The sequence below is a fragment of the Thalassophryne amazonica genome, chromosome 4 (genome assembly GCF_902500255.1).
Source record: "Thalassophryne amazonica chromosome 4, fThaAma1.1, whole genome shotgun sequence".
NCBI classification, from domain to species: Eukaryota; Metazoa; Chordata; class Actinopteri; order Batrachoidiformes; family Batrachoididae; genus Thalassophryne; species Thalassophryne amazonica.
The window spans coordinates 94543868-94560493 of record NC_047106.1 but is presented as its reverse complement, the minus strand read 5'-3'; the positions used below and the strand labels follow the sequence as shown (position 1 = coordinate 94560493).

General features: G+C 39.6%; 1 protein-coding gene across 1 annotated transcript in view; it reads left to right on the top strand.

The window, feature by feature from the left end:
- LOC117508498 (arylacetamide deacetylase-like) overlaps positions 1 to 16626 on the top strand; it is a 99306-nt gene that overhangs the window by 41259 nt on the left and 41421 nt on the right. The window contains exon 3 of the mRNA XM_034168274.1: positions 13678 to 13747. Within this exon, the coding sequence (XP_034024165.1) occupies positions 13678 to 13747 (70 nt within the window). The remainder of the gene's footprint in view (positions 1 to 13677; positions 13748 to 16626) is intronic.

The window sequence follows — 16626 nt, the reverse complement described above, 5'->3', positions numbered from 1 at the left end:
TACAACTAATATCCTTCAAAAGGCACACACTATCCGCAACACATTCAGGTCTGAATTCAAGCTTTATGTAAATGAGCAGCTTCTCACAACAGGTGGAGGATCATCAGTCCGCATGCCACGGCAGTGAGAAGCAAGCTGCACAACTCTCATCAAAGTTCAAATATACTGCATAACAAAATACCAAGTTACTGTTAACAATTATTCAGATAATCACCTCTGATGTGTGCTGACAGCATGTGTCCCTCACCCTTCCTCCTTCACAGGCACGATGTGTCAAACCCAGGCGCGGTCCTCAGCATCTCACAAACGAACATCACAAGGTCGAGTTCCCGGCAATTCTGCTTGAATCACACATGACTTAAATGCAGAACGCCATCTCATTATCTGCTTCAGCTGAAAGTCTTTAAGGTTGCACATGAGCACCATCCACAGGTGCTGCACATCATGTTGATGAGGGTGAAAGACTCTTCTGCCAGCACCTTCTCCACAGACAATAAATCAGTTTGCATACCACCTGGAGAGCAAAGAAAAGAAAAGAACACCAAAATGTCCAGCCACACATCCCCAACACACAACATAAAGCTCAATCTTCTGCCAGCAGAGGAGACCTGGCTACCATAGAGAAAGGAAGAGAAACCTCAAACCTTCAAAATTAGTGCATTACTTTAAAACTAAAACATATTGCTGATATTTTCACTTTGTAAGAATGACAGAGGTGCCTTGGGCAAGGTCCTTAATCCCCTCATTGCTCCCGGTGTGTAGTGAGTAACTTGTATGGCAGCACCCTCACATCGGAATGAATGTCAGTGGTGGGCACAGATAACCAAAAAATTAACTTCGATAACAGATAATCTGATAACTGAAAAGTTATCTTTGATAAAGATAAAACTATACACCACCCAAAAATGTATCGGAAGTTACAGATAACCGATAAATTCCAGTATTGTCTCTCGTACATTTGCAACTACTAATAAACTGAATTTGAGTTTTAACACCACGATCGCTTCTAGTAGTATCAAAAGTGACAACAGACCCAAACAATGAGCCCACTCCCTGCTGGAAGCTCTTGTTTACTACATGGCTTCTAGCACAGAAGCCAGCTGCGCATAACCACAAAGCCCAGCTTTCTACCCAATCACAACACTCTGGTCAGGCGGAGGTCTTGGAAAATAAAGCAGTGCTGACTTATGGTTTTGATTTATAAATAACATTAATGCCAATAGAATAACTCTATTAAAGTCAATTCAGTCATTTGTACAAAGTTAAAATATAACATATATCTTTTAATGTTGAATAATGCACTAATTCTGAGGTTTTGTAACAAACACAGACAGATTGCAAAGGATTCTGGGTAAAATGTGCCTCTGCTAAACACTGATTGGTTCAGTCATTCATTATGTAAACCAACACCTTAATGTGACATGTGTCATGTATTGGTGTTTACAGATAAATGTGCTTTTGTAAAATATTCCATTTTTACGGAGCAATGGAAGTGTCATCGCAAAATGTTTTGCATGTGGAGAGAATGTGCGCACATTTTATTATATTGTAAAACGTGCACTCAATATTGTCTTGACACATAAATGTTGGCAAGTTTTCAGGGTATCATGAATGCAGTCTCTTATTAACGTGATGAAAAGCATAAAAAATACATTTTTGTAGTATAATATTTACAACTGTCATCGTGTTCATTCTCTATATGTTGTTTGACTCTCTGGCACACAAGAAATTATGGGATACTTCAATAGGGCGAATGAACACTACTGGCCAGTAGATGGCGGTAGAGACCTTGAAAACTTGCCAAAACAAAATTCCAGATAATCCGTGTCTGCTGCATTTAAGATGCGTGGAATTTAGTAAAGGCAGACACAATAACAATGTCTATAAACCCAGAGAATATATTCACAAGTTTTTTTGCACTAGAGTTTAATGCCGTTGTCCGTAGAGCCTGATCAGAGTGTTTCCAATGCATTTCTCATGTCAACAGGCATACAGGTCAATTTGGTAAGTTGCATATTTGAGTCAGAGATTGTAGCATATATGCGACGATGGGCGTTAAGGGGTTAAAAATTTGCGCATTACTTTAAAACTAAAACATATATCTGATATTTTCACTTTCTAAAACTTCAGACATGACATTAACTTAAATAACTTGTCCAACATTAGTTTGGTTAAAAGTTGAACCATAAGTTAAAAATGTATGCATCTGGATGACTTGGGTGATATTGCCTGCGTATCAGTATGGGGTTAAAAGAAATGAGTTTTTTTTTGGTGGGGGGGACCAGTTCTCCTTTGCCTGCAGAGGATAGAGCGGTTTCTTTTTAAAACAGCTCTTCTCTGTTTTGTAGAGGGTAGAACTACACATCAGCTACGAAATATTTAACAGGTAGGTGCTCAACTGATTTTAAGTTTTAGAAATATTTGTAGCTGTTCAGCTTTATTTACCACGTTATCAGTCTAAAAATTATCTGAAAAAAATTTATCGCAAGATAATTAGTCCAATAATGTTTTTTAAAGTTATCTAAAAAGATAATCCAATAATGAAAACATTATCTCCGATAATTATCAGTTATCGGATTATCGGAACTGTGCCCACCACTGGTGAATGTGAGGCATTAGTTGTAAAGCACAGGGTAGCCAACTTTCACACTTTAAGCATCAATCTCACGCTCAAATAAGGAATGTCACACCAAAATAAAAATATCTCCCCTTTATTTTCTGTTGATGACTAGATTAGACCAGACCAGACCACAGTGCATTGTTTCTTAATGAAAAGAGAGTGTAAGGCATGTACCCAAAACAACTGTTAAGAGCCAGTTTTTGTAAAGATCAGGCGGGCTGTGATTTTCGCCTTGAACTTTGATGACCCCTGGTAAGGTCACCGTTTGGTTTTCGGTTGAAAATTTTTGGGAAAGTTTGTTTCTTTTTAGGTTCCATCTCAGAGCCAAGTTTCGTTGAAATCCAAGTCGGCTTGAATCACACCCTAATGTAAACCTGCCTGAACTTTAAAAATATAGGCTCTTAACCCTCTAGCTGCCGTCGTATACGGCGGCTAGGTACATGTTTTACTAAATTATAAATAACTTTTTAATGATACAAGATAGAAACTTTTTTTTTTTTTTTTTTTGCTGAAAAGTTAACTCCGCGGACTTTCGGTCAGCCATACACCATCTTTGTACTCCTCATAGAAGCTGTGTGATGACGTGCGCAATGTTAGTGTCCAATCGGAATTGGTTCACCGTCACATGGTTTTCCAATATCCAGATCAGCGTAAGAGGGTCTCTTACAACCTCACGTGGTCGAACGAAGATTGTCACTAAAGCCCCTTTCACATTGGCGTATTCGAAGAGCTGCTCATTGGAGTGTATCGTTTACACTGAGATGAGCAGTTCTACGCCCACTTTTAGCAGCTCTACGTTGTGTTTTTGCTCCCTACGCAGGAGTATGTTGAGGGCTATGTGTGTAGGATAGAAGAAATTAAACGCTTAATTTTCTTTGGCGTAGAGCGCTGGACACAGTTTTAAGCAGGTCTGCAAGGCACAGCATTACTGCATGCAAGTCTGTGCAACACTGCACTTCTGTACAAAACCAAAAACTGAGTGCGTGCATCCAGAGGAATCAGCTGAAAACATGATCACACAGCCCACAGCACCTGTGTGTGATCAGAACAGGGAATCAAACCTCAACTCAGAAATCCAGAAACAGGTCTCTCTCTCTCTCTCTCTCTCTCTCTCTCTCTCTCTCTCTCTCTGTGTCTGAAGGAACCTGTGACTTTAAAATAAACGCGCACTTGCTGCATGCCGGTGCGCTCATCAAACGACCTGATCGATCAGGTCTGATCAAATCAGCGGACCTGATTGGAGCAACCAGAGGTTTAAAAGTTTAACGAGTCAGTGGTTCATTCAGGGCAGCCATTACCACAGCCAGACTCAGCAGCAGGGGCATAGGTTTGCATATGAACCATAGGGACAAGTCACAACCAATATTTTGGGATGGCAAAATAGTCCCTACCAATATTTAGCATTTTTGTTTATATAACAAAATCATTCACTATTTTTTTTGCGAACTCAATACTATAATGTTAGTCGTCACGTATTGTGTTTTCGACGTGCCAGAGTGACAGGGTTACCCATGTTGCAATTTCATTGGCTCACGTTCTTCTCACATGGACGTAAACAAAGTGCATCTCGTGGCAGGCAGTGCTTCATTTGTAAAGTGGGAGGTCCCAGAGCACAGAGGATGGGTGGCTCCGGTGCAGTGTTGCCAGATGTACGATAATTATCGTATTTGTACGATAGTTTTGCCATCTGTACGATGTACGATCTATAATGGGAAAAAACCCAATATGTACGATAATTTCAGTTGGTTGCCCAAACACGCATCTCTCTCTGACACCCAAGAATCATTTTGCAGGCGTTGCACTCAGGCGGCATCAAAGACACACCACACACAGGGCTGCTGCTGGCTTTGGGCTGCCGGGACAGTCATTTGAAAGCCCGCCCCCTCCCCATACAAAGTAATGAGTTCCCATCCAATCTCTGCAGGACAGGACAGGAAGATTCCCCAACCAACATCTTTTTTTTTTTTTTCCCGAAACTGTATTTCAACAAATGCAATAACAAACGAACAAAACACAAGAGCAAAGAGATATACAAGAAAAATAAAAAAAAGTTCAAGTTCCTTATGGAGGTGTCAACATTTTTTCTGTGTTCAACAAAATCTGCACAAGTGGCCATGGCATCGGATGACGACAGCCACCTCGAGGTTGAATTCGACTCTTTCTAGTCTGGTAATTAACACGTTTGTGTTACTTCACAGTCTGGTAGTGCATTTGCTTGTGCATTTGCGTTCTTTTTGTGCCATAGTTTCCCCATTAATATAATTACTGTTTAAAAATGTGACATAAAATTCTTTGTAAATTTAAAAAAAAAACGCTAAAATAGCTACGTTGTATGCGTTTTGTTTGTGTACAATAATTTCTCCCAAAATACGATAATTTTGAGGTTTTGGTACGATAGTTTCATATTTCATATCTGGCAACACTGCTCCGGTGCAGAAAAACAAGAAGGGCGGGGGGGAGGGGTTGCGAACAATGCTGTGCGCCACACTTACAATAAACTGCACACCCACACAAACACGCACACACACCTTCACAAATGACACTAACATCCTGCCTTTTCCTCAAAAAATACTACATTTATGTTTGCTATCTGTCTATGTACTTTTCTGTCACTTTTGCGCTCTTTTTCATACTTTTTGTTGGGAAAGTGTAGGAACACGGACCCACAACAGGGGGCGCAAATGAACGGACAATGGAGTAAGTCAAAATAACAAGCTTTACTGTTGTGAATGTGCACAACGAATACAACCAATCACAGCAATGGACACAGTCAATTCACAAAAGTGTCGTGTGGGCAGGCTCGAAGATAGGAGACGCCTCTCCAAGGTAAGACCGGAACCACACGGCTTCCTCCGCCACAGGACCCCGGGAATACTGGAGCCGCCAAGTCCCGAACTCCCAGGTGGCCACTGCCTCCGCGTGTCGGACCTGGTACTGCTGGCGAGGAACAAAGGACAGTTAGATGGGGGCGCGTTTGCACCCAGGACTCCGAACAGCAGGGAAGTTACCTCCACCTCTCGTTGGAACAGTAATCCACAAACTAAGCACAAATCCAAAAAGATACACTCCGTAGCTTCGATACGTTACCTCTCTGGTAGAAACGATATCTCGGCGATGAGGTGGAGATGCCGTCCTGCTGATATACCCCAGTGATAATTGCCGTCAGCTGTCTCAGGTGATGGGTGACAGCTGTTACCGAGGCTGCTCCTGTGGGGCGGCGGCGCCCTCTGGTGCCTGGAGCCCGCACTCCAGGCAGGGCGCCCTCTGGTGGTGGTGGGCCAGCAGTACCTCCTCTTCAGCGGCCCACACAACACTTTTCCCTCGTTTCAAAAGTCACCGAACGCACTTTACTGTAATATATGCAACATATAGCACACTGTTGGAAAGCACGGGTTCTTGGCTTGCTGTCAGTGTTGAAATTTTTCAGAGTGAGGGCTTACATGAGAACTTACGGTAATGAGAATCAGCGGCGCACTAGTGTGAAACTTCCGTGTTTTTCCTCTGTGTTATGACATCACAGGCTTACGTTTACCGTAATACACCATATATATCATTGGAAATCCCTTTTTTTTTGGCAAATTAGGTTGCCAGATACCTACAACTGCATTATTGATGAAGAGAATAGATTATACATCTTGTTTGCAAAAACGTTTTTTTTTTTTTTTTTTTTTGTTAGCTCCACAAGTATTTTTTTGTTGTCTTGTTCTCTCAGGTGTAGGCCTATAGAATAGATTCGTGATTTTGGGTGCAATTTTGTTATTTAAGCTATTTGTTTGTTTGCCTACACACTTAATATTGTAAATAAAGTGTTAAATTATTCAGCATTATGTCGTCATATGTTATGTATTATGCTGTACTTGTGCGTCTAATGGTATGAGTGGGTTAGGGGGTGGTGGTGGTGAGCAGGGGGGCCGGGTGGGGTGTGTGGTATTGTCCCTACCAAAGCTGAGACCAAACCTACGCCCTTGCTCAGCAGCATCTGTACACAATCAAAGTGATCCACCAAGACAAAATAAATAAATAAATAAATAAATAATACTAATGTTAAATGACTGTTTTTGAGGGAATATTGTTGAATAAGCCTCTCTCGTTCTCACTCGTAAAGTGCCAATTATGCATTTGACTGAAGGGGGGGGAGGGTGTGTTAACTGGGCCTCAAACTGTGAAGAGAGGTTGTTTACATGCTGAAACACATTCCAAGACAGTCAAACTCCATTTAAGGGGCTTTCACAGTGCCGTATTCGTAGAACTGCTCATTACAGCGTATCATCTACGCTGTAATGAGCAGCTCTCCGCCCACTTCACGAGGAGTTTTTTCTCAATATGCAGCAGTATGTTGAGGGCTACGTGCGTAGGATGGAAGAAATTAAACCTGTTTAATTTTCTTCGGCGTACAGCACAGCATGGAGCCTTCACAGGAGTCCACGCAGCGCCATGCTACTGTCTACTATTGTGAGCCCACCCACACTTCAACACGGTACTGTGCACCACTTCACATCTTCCTGTTGTTCTTCTGGAGCTATAAATACTGCAAGATCGTTGCTTCACTTTATCATACTGGACTCATTATATACGTATGAGGACTGTTTCACTGTGTCACATCGTTTCATAAAAGCGCTCTCGCTCTCTGTCATAGAGAGAGAGCGGTTTTATTTTGAGGAGTCTGAGTCTCCTTAAAATAAAACTGCTCTCTCTCCTCTATCAGACTCCTTAAAATAAAATAAAATAACAGCGTTCTCTCCCTCTCTCTCTCGCTCTCTCTCTGTGTCTAATCAGAGCTGTGACTCTTTAAAATAAACGCGCACTCGCTGCATGTCGGTGCGCTCATCAAACACCCTGATCGATCAGTCTGATCAAAGCTGAAAAGTGCTGTGACTCTTTAAAATAAATGCGCACTCGCTGCATGTCCCTGCGCTCATCAAACACCCTGATCGATCAGTCTGATCAAAGCTGAAAAGTGCTGTGACTCTTTAAAATAAACGCGCACTCGCTGCATGTCGGTGCGCTCATCAAACACCCTGATCGATCAGTCTGATCAAAGCTGAAAAGTGCTGTGACTCTTTAAAATAAATGCGCACTCGCTGCATGTCCCTGCGCTCATCAAACGCCCTGATCGATCAGTCTGATCAAAGCTGAAAAGAGCTGTGACTCTTTAAAATAAACACGCACTCGCTGCATAAAAAAAAAAAAAATAATAATAATAATGTTAAATGACTGTTTTTGAGCCACACCACACCATGCAGTAGAGAACAGAGCGCACTTCCACAGAGGCAGAAAATAGCACTGAAACTGGTGTGGCATGGCACACGCGACTGTGTGCACACATTAAAACGCAAACACACGCATAGCACTTGCATGGAACGCTTTGAATTCATATAAAAATACAAAATGCAAAACAATACAAACATATATTAACTAAATAATAAAATACAGGGTAACACAAAAAAACTTGTTTCCATTGTGGCCCAACAAAAATACTCACAGGCAAAAATACATTTATACATACATAAAACCCGTAACAGCAGGAGGTGGCAATGGTAGAATATATATATATATATATATATATATATATATATATATATATATATATATATATATATATATATATATATATATATATATATATTTTTTTTTTCCAAATATGCTTACATCCACAGAGATTGTGCATTATGTAATTTGGGAGATATTTCATATAGGTTTCATGAACCCTGCATTGAACACATCATTCAAGTTTATGATATGTAATGCTCCTGACTTGGTAGTACTTGTTTTAGAGAAGTCACAAAAGCTACATAAGTACTGATATTATTACAGTGATCATGGAATTACACATGTAATTTCAAGTCACAGCATGGCAAGTTGTAGTAAATCAAGTGTCATGGCCAAGCCAAAAACAAGATCTCAGGCTGTGTGACTGAACTAAAACCTTTGACAAGGGTTTATGTTTTTAAAGTTTTTGAAGAGCATGGCCTCCTCCTAAGTTCTGTTATTCACACAGTGTGACTGAAATAAATCCTTTGACAATGGTTTATGTTTAAAGTTTTTGAAGAGCATGGCCTCCTCCTACGTTGTTCACACAGTGTTACTGAAATAAAACCTTTGTGAAAGAATTGTGTTTATAAAGTTTTTGAAGAGCATAGGCAAACTTTACACATAGCGGAATAGCCAGATAATTGAAAATAGACCATACTTTGTTACATTCAAGGGGTGGGGGGTTATTTTCAAGATATAGGATTAATTTTGATGCCAAAATGCTGGTATTAATATTGTGAATCATTTCCCAAGTGGATGTATTGAAATTCTGACTTGTGATTTTACCACCTCCTGCTACCTGGGGAGCATTAGCATGGCTAAAACCCTTCAGCTTCTGGGGAGCTTCATCCCCCCAGACCCCTGACCAGAGCCCACTTCACCCCAAACCAATTTAAGCATTTTTCATTATTTGCCTCTTACATGCCAGTATATGAGCTTACTGAAATATTTTGGAAAAAGGAAGGATCACGGACATGGAGAGAAGAATCAAACAGTTTTCCTTCTATTATTATTTTTATTAGTAAAGGAGGACTGTTTTTTTTTTTTTGTTTGTTTGTTTGTTTTGTTTCGTTTGTTTTAAATTAGGGTTAGGGTGGTGATAAATTTTCGGCATGCGCATGTCACTCCAGCCAAGATCCCAAATTTGGCAACCCTGAAAGTGCTTTGAATGTTTGATGCAGTTGGAAAAGTGCTATATAAATGTAGTCCAAAATACAACAAATTTATTATTCTTAAATAAAATTTCAGGTTGAGAAAAAGGCCAAAATAACAAACAAATCAAACCACCAAAAACCCTGTTCTTACTTAGTGCTCAAATAAAACAACCAGTGGTCTTTCCTAGGCTCCCAAGCAAAAAAAAAAAAAAAAACAGGAGAAAACTATCAAAATAACATGGCTTCTCACCCCTACTAACCAAAAGTGTTGGACTGCTTTTCAAAACAAATTGCTACTAAATTTACAAAAAGGAAAGCAAAAGGGGTTAACAAAAATTGCCAAGTGTCCTCAGACATGCACATAGGTTGGCAGCAGGAAGAAGGTGGAGCCCTGGAGGTTAGTTTCAGCCTCCTTTATAAGCCTTCATTGCTGGACCAATCAGCCGGTGCCATCTGTACAAGCTCACCTAAAACAAGAGACAACGCCTCACCTAGGTGGGGAGGGTAAATACACATATGCCACAAAAAACACATATGACCTCAGGGTCATAACACCTTTTTAACTGCACTTCATGCATAAAAGGCAGACAAAAAAAAATAATTTGCATAATATCTTGTACAAAATACTGTACAGTAATTAGACAAATTTTGCCCTACCTGGACAGAAAAGACTTGATGTTAGTTCTTCCATCACAGCAAGGGCTGCAGTGCCCAGATGTTCTTGCTTCTTCTTTTTCTTCTCCTTTCAAGTGTATTGACAGATTGCAAACAAACATGGTGAATTACTGTCACCTTCTGCGGCAGCAGTTGTTTGTGAACTAAGACTTTGTTTGAAAAGTGGTGCTTTTTTTGTTCAAAAAATATGGTCATGAACCGATTTGTTCATAAAGCGAGCCATTCAAAAACCTAGGTTCCACTTTACATTTAGCTAGCTCACCTTTTGCAGACAAAACTTATAATTTTGTCAATTTTTTTTTTTTTTTATCAAACAAACATTCTCTATAATATAGCCTAATAGGATGGAGCTGTGTTTTTGATGTTCGTCTTGTTTCCTGTTTCTTCAGCTTTGTGAAACCTTTGTAAAAACCTTGTAACTGTTAGAGGGGCCTCAGCAGTGGTTCACCCCTCTGACTCTGGTCTGCTTGAGGTTTCTTCCTCAATATCATCAGAGGGAGTTTTTCCTTACGGCTGTCTCCTGTGTGCTTGCTGTAGGGGTTGGTAAGGTTAGCTCTTACTCGTGTGAAGCGCCTTGAGGCAGCTTTGTTGTGATTTGGTGGTATATAAATAAAATGAATTGAAATTGAACTTTGAGTGGGACAAGGAGGATAATATTACAAAAAGACAACAAAAAAATCAGAGTGATAGTTGAAATGTACTTCAGTTTGCACAATTAAATTCTAGCCTACATAAATAAATTGCCACTTTCTGAAAATAGTCTGGGGAACTGTAGTATGTTTTGGAAAGTGAGGCTTCAATACTAACACGGTGGAATATTATTTCTGGGACACGTAGTGAATGAAGAAAACTGAGAATTTTTTTTTTTTTTTTTTTTTTTTGCATTTTTATATGTGATTAGAGCAGTACTTCTCCAACAGGGGGGCACACCCCCCTTGTGAGGGGCATGTGACTGTGGGGAACATCCCCCCCTAGAAAAAAGTGTGATTGTACATCCACTTTAGTAGGTGGCAGTGGCGCTCTCATTGTCGGAGTGTGCACAGGGAGTATTGAGGACTCTAACATAATGGAAAGCAGCTCTATGTAGGGTTTTTCTTTGCACTTGAAAGCTAAGACGAGGAAACATGATGAAGTATGTAGCACTTGGCTTCACTGTGACTATGGTGAGAGACAAGGAAAGACCGACGTGTCTTAAAATGTTGGCAGCAGACAGCATGAAGCCAAATAAATTAAGGCATCAATTATCAACATTTCACCGCAATCAATCAGAAAGGCCGCTTGAGTTTTTCCACCAAAACCCTGCTGAATATTGCCAGCAATCATTCCACTTTGTGAATGCTGCTTCAGTAAACCAGCGAGCACCGTTGGCATCATAACACCTTACCAGAGGAACTGAGCAGCAGTAGACATGGTCTCTGTCACGCTGGATGATGCAAGTGCTGCAAAAATAAAAACTAATACAAAAAAAAAAAAAAATCACAAAAATAATAATTTAAAAAATCAGCACAAGTTGCTTTATTCATTTTTATTTTGTCTGTTAAAATGTTTATATATTGTGCTCCTGAGTTAGTGTGTCAGGATTTGGCCCATTCAGGGCCCTGGTCAAGGTTTCATCATTTTGCCTCACTTCTGATTTTGATTCTTCTGTCTGTGGGTTCTGTTCATTTCTATGTCTTGTGGTTTCTCATGTTGTTATGCTCTGTTTATGATTAGTTTTGTTTCATTTATTTTCTTTGTTTCACCTCGTCTTTGTTCCTGTCCAATTTGTAGTTTTTCTTTATTGCTCATTGTTATGCATTTGTATTCTTTTACTCATGGCCCCTTTACTTACTTACTTCAGTCTCAGTTTAGTTTTATCACATTTAGCGTATTATGCTTTAGTCTCTGGTTTTGGTTATTGTTTATCTTCAGTGTTTTCTTCTGATTACGTTCCTTTGGTTGTTTATTTCATTCTATGTTCATCTATTTCCCAGTTAGTCTGTTTGCCACTTTATCATTTATTGTATCACCTTTTTATTCTGTACTCATCTGTTCTGTTCACCACTTAATTCTTAGTAACACTTATCTGTTTATTTTGGTCATATGTTGTACTATTTGTTGTTCTATTTTGGCCACATGGTGAGTCCTGTCTTAGTTAAGTTTCTCCCTATTTCTGGGTCCTGACACATGAGCACTCAGTTTGTGGTATTCAGTTGTTTTTATCTATGTTGGTTGTGGGTGTGTCACTGGCCCTTAGTTGTTTTGTCTATCACACCCACCTGTCACTCCACTCTCATCTATCCACGCCTTGTTCTCTGCACCTGCTTTACATCACGCCCTGATTACTCCCCTTGTATTTAAGCTCTCACAGCCCCTCACTTCCCTGCTAGTTTGTCGATCGTGTGTCACATCCTCGCCTTTTTTGTCACAGTTTCTTTGCCTCGTTTTTTGACCTTGCTTGTTTACTCGATCTCCGCCACGCCATGAACCCGACCTCTGCTTGTGTAGTGAACTACGAATCTGCCTCTCGCTTGTCTGTACTGCCGCCCCGCTGACTGCCTTTTGTGTACCGGACCATTGCCTGTTTTTTGATAAAGCTCATTTTTACCTCCACGCCTCGGCCTGCGAGTCTGCATAGTGTGTCCTACCACTTTCTGTGCCATGCACGCCACACGCAGTCATGACATAGTTTTCTGATCAATTTGAATTTATTTGTTTTTTAATTAATTTTGTTTCTCAGTATCAAATGGCAGTCGATCAAAAAACATTTATAGGTTAAGGATTATTATTATTATTTTTTTTATTTCAAGCAAAGTGATGCACTTTAAATTTTTTTTTTCTGTTACAGACTAAAAATCAATGTTAATAAAGTTATTCTTTGCTGTAAGTTGATCAAAATTTCTTTCTTTTTTGTTTTCTTTCATGTTAATAAGGATACAATGTTATGCAGAGGTGTACTTATAACAATTTTATGGACAAATGATATGATTTATAGTCATGGCGGAGTGTGTGTGTGTGTGTGTGTGTGTGTGTGTGTGTGTGTGTGTGTGTGTGTGTGGTGGTGGGGGGTGTTTTCCTCTTCCGAGGGGGAGCGTAACAGAAAATAATTGAGATGCACTGGATTAGAGGCATTGTAGCCTGGTCTATAACATAATAAAATATTCTCAGGTTTTTCAACACTTCATGTTTTATCTGTCTTGTTGAAGTTGATTACTTTGTACTGAGGATATGACAAAATTGAATGCATATGTCAACAAAATGGATTGTCAAACCCAAAAAGCTGTTTTTAATGACTATTTTCTCTGTTTCAGCAGTTAAGTAGAGCTAAATATATCATTTAATCCATTAGTATTAAATATGTGACTAATTTTAGAGGAAATGTGGGTATGAAAAGCTTTGGGACAAAAAAATCACAACATAACAGGACTAAAGCTTCTACAGTCTCTTGCAGAAATAACACACCGTCTGCCAGTACAGTGGGGACCTCAGAAGGAGGTTACTGTTGCTGCTCAAAGTCATAAAGACATGGCATGCAGTTTGATGCATCTCATGCTGTTCTTGCAGTGTTAGGCTGCTGTAACAGTTACAGTATCACTGACTTTTAGCAGGAATTATCACCACATTATGTAGCGGGTACATCTCTGTTGTTGATGTTTTAGATGTCAGTGTTTGTGATGCCAGTCTGTGATCTTACCCATCATTGTTCTCTCTGTGCAGGAATGGGTCCATATGATCTTCTGGCCAGAGAAATGGCCACAAAGCTAAATGCAGTGGTGCTTGCTGTTGAGTGAGTATTTCATAAGCATAGTTTGTATATCCTAATTTGCTGCTTAACAGTGTTGTGTAAGAAAAATGCTTACTGGGCCAGAGCCATTTAACTTGGAGACATTTATGATCCAAGAGTATTTCAGCATTTAGCAGTGGCGTCAATATTTTATTTAACTGAAAGGTGGAATAGAGTTTGACAGTTCTGCATCGTGTTCAAATAGAACAGGACACATTGTCTCTGATTCAACAGGCAAAGCCGAGTTGAATGGTATGTTCCAGGTTTCACCTCATAAAATATTCGTACCATTGAACTTTATAAATATTCATCATTTGTATACTATGTTGTAAACCTGTGTACCTCTCTTTTGATAGATGCTTCACCTACCATCTGTGAGCAGTTTCTTCATTGATAATGTCATCAGTCAGATAGAATGCTGATGATAAATGTAGTGTTTAATTGTCTGTTATTCGTACATGTTCTGCTGTGCCTGAGCAGTTTGAGCCCGTTTTTCTTTCGTTCCTCACTGAGGTCATGAAGCACGTGAAACCTACCAACTGCCTCTTATTTTTTTTTTTCAGTGAAGGTGCTGAAAGAGGTTTTTAATACTGTTGGGTCTCCTCACTTGTCAACACTTGGCTAAGTTCAGTCTGTTCCAACTGCTTTTAAACATGCTGTGCTTAGGCCCCTTATTAAACAAAAACCCCACCTCGATTCTTCAGATTTGTCCAATTACAGGCCTATTGCTCATCTGCCATTTCTTTCTAACGTTTTAGAAAAGGTTGTTATGTAGTTACAGTGCTTTTTTTTTTAATTCCAGTCTAGATCTAGATCTCAGTACAACACTGAGCCAACACTTTTTTTTAAAGTGCATAATTACATCACGTTCTGACACAGGGAATCCTGTTGTACTGGCACTGTTGGATCTTAAAGCAACCTTTGATACTGTGGATCACACAGTACTTGTTTCTCATTTAGATAAATAATTTTGTTAGCATTCATGGTGCTGTACGTATGGTTTAAATCCTATTTGGCTGTTTCTGTTTTGATTGAACTTTCCTCATCAAATGCTCCTCATGTGCCTCAGGGCTCTATTCTTGGCCCATTTCTCTTTTCATTGTATATGTTCCTTTAGGGTCAATTACAGCAAAGCACAGTTGGCCCTTATATTGCTACACAAATGATCTGCAGATCTACCTGCCTATGAGGTCTAATGCAATTGATGCAAAGATTTAATTGTATTAATGATATAAGGTAGTGGCTGTCACAAAATTTCCTTTTTCTGAATGACAGTAAAACTGATACTATTGTTTGAACACTCATATGTGCCAAATGCTTTTGGTGTTGCGGTTTCCACGGTTGAGAATTTGGAAGTGATATTTGACAGCTGTTTGAGCAACATAAACTCTGTCAAAACAACTATATATATTTTTTTTTCACTCCAGCATTGTCTTCTGGCTTAAGTAAACCTCTTCCTCAGGAGAGGTGATCTTGAGAAGACCATTCACTCTCAGGTTCAGACTTGATTATTACATTATTTATTTATTACATCACTTATTACATCCGCCAAGGATGTAATTAAAAACATTGGCATTTATTTGTGTATCTGTCTGTAGCAGGGTTACGTCAAAACTACTGAACTGATTTTGAAGACATTTTCACCACAGATACATATTAGGTCATAGAAGAACCCATTAAATTTTGGAGGTGATCCAGATTCTGGATCAAGTTTCACTTTATATAGGCTTTGAAAGATTACTTTTAGTGGGATAACGTCAAAACTCCTGCACAGATTTTGACAAAATTTTCAACACAGATACATACAGTTGTATAGAAGTGTTTGGGCAGCCCTGATAATTTTCAAGGTTTTCCTTCCATTGGTTGTCTGGATCAGAATTTTCAGTTAAATATATCATATAGCAGACAAACACACTGATATTTGAGAAGTGAAATGAAGTTTCTAGTATTTATAGAAAGTGTGCAATAATTATTTAAATAAAATTAGGCAGGTGCAGAAATTTGGGCACCCTTTTTTTATTGACTTGAATACATTTAGCACTAATTATTGGAACACAGAATTGGTTTGGTAAGCTCATTGACCCTTGAGCTCCTTACACAGGTGAATCCAATCATGAGAAAGGGTATTAAGGTGACCATTTGCAAATGTTTCCCCTCTTTGCATCTCTTCTAATGAGTGGCAACATGGGAGCCTCTAAACACCTCTCAAATGAGCTAAAAACAAAGATTGTTCAATATCATGGTTTAGGGGAACGATGCAAAAAGCTATCTGAGTTTTCAGCTGTCAGTTTCCACTGTGCGGAACATAGTGAGAAAATGGAAGACCGCAGGCACAGTACTAGTTAAGGCTGGAAGTGGCAGGCCAAGAAAAATCTCATAAACTGAAGCGAAGTATGGTGAGAACAGTCATAGTCAACCCACATACCTGCTTCAAAGACCTACAACATGATCTTGCTGCAGATAGTGTATCTGTGCATTGTTCAACTATACAGCGCACTTTGCACCAAGAGATACTGTAATGCAGAGGAAGCCTTTTCTGCATACACTCCACAAACCGAGTCACTTGAGGTATGCTGAAGCACATTTGGACAAGCCAGCTTCATTTTGGAAAAAGGTGCTGTGGACTGATGAAACTAAAATTGAGATATTTGGAAATAACAAGGGGCGGTATGTATGGCTGAAAAAGAACACAGCATTCCAAGAAAAACACTACCTACAGTAAAATTTGGAGGTGGTTCCATCATGCTGTGGGACTGTGTGACCACAGCAGGTACTGGGAATCTTGTTATAGTTGAGGGTCACATAGATTCCAGTCAATATCAGCAGATTCTTGAGAATAATGTTCATGAATCAGTGACAAAGTTGAAGTTGCGCCAGGGCTG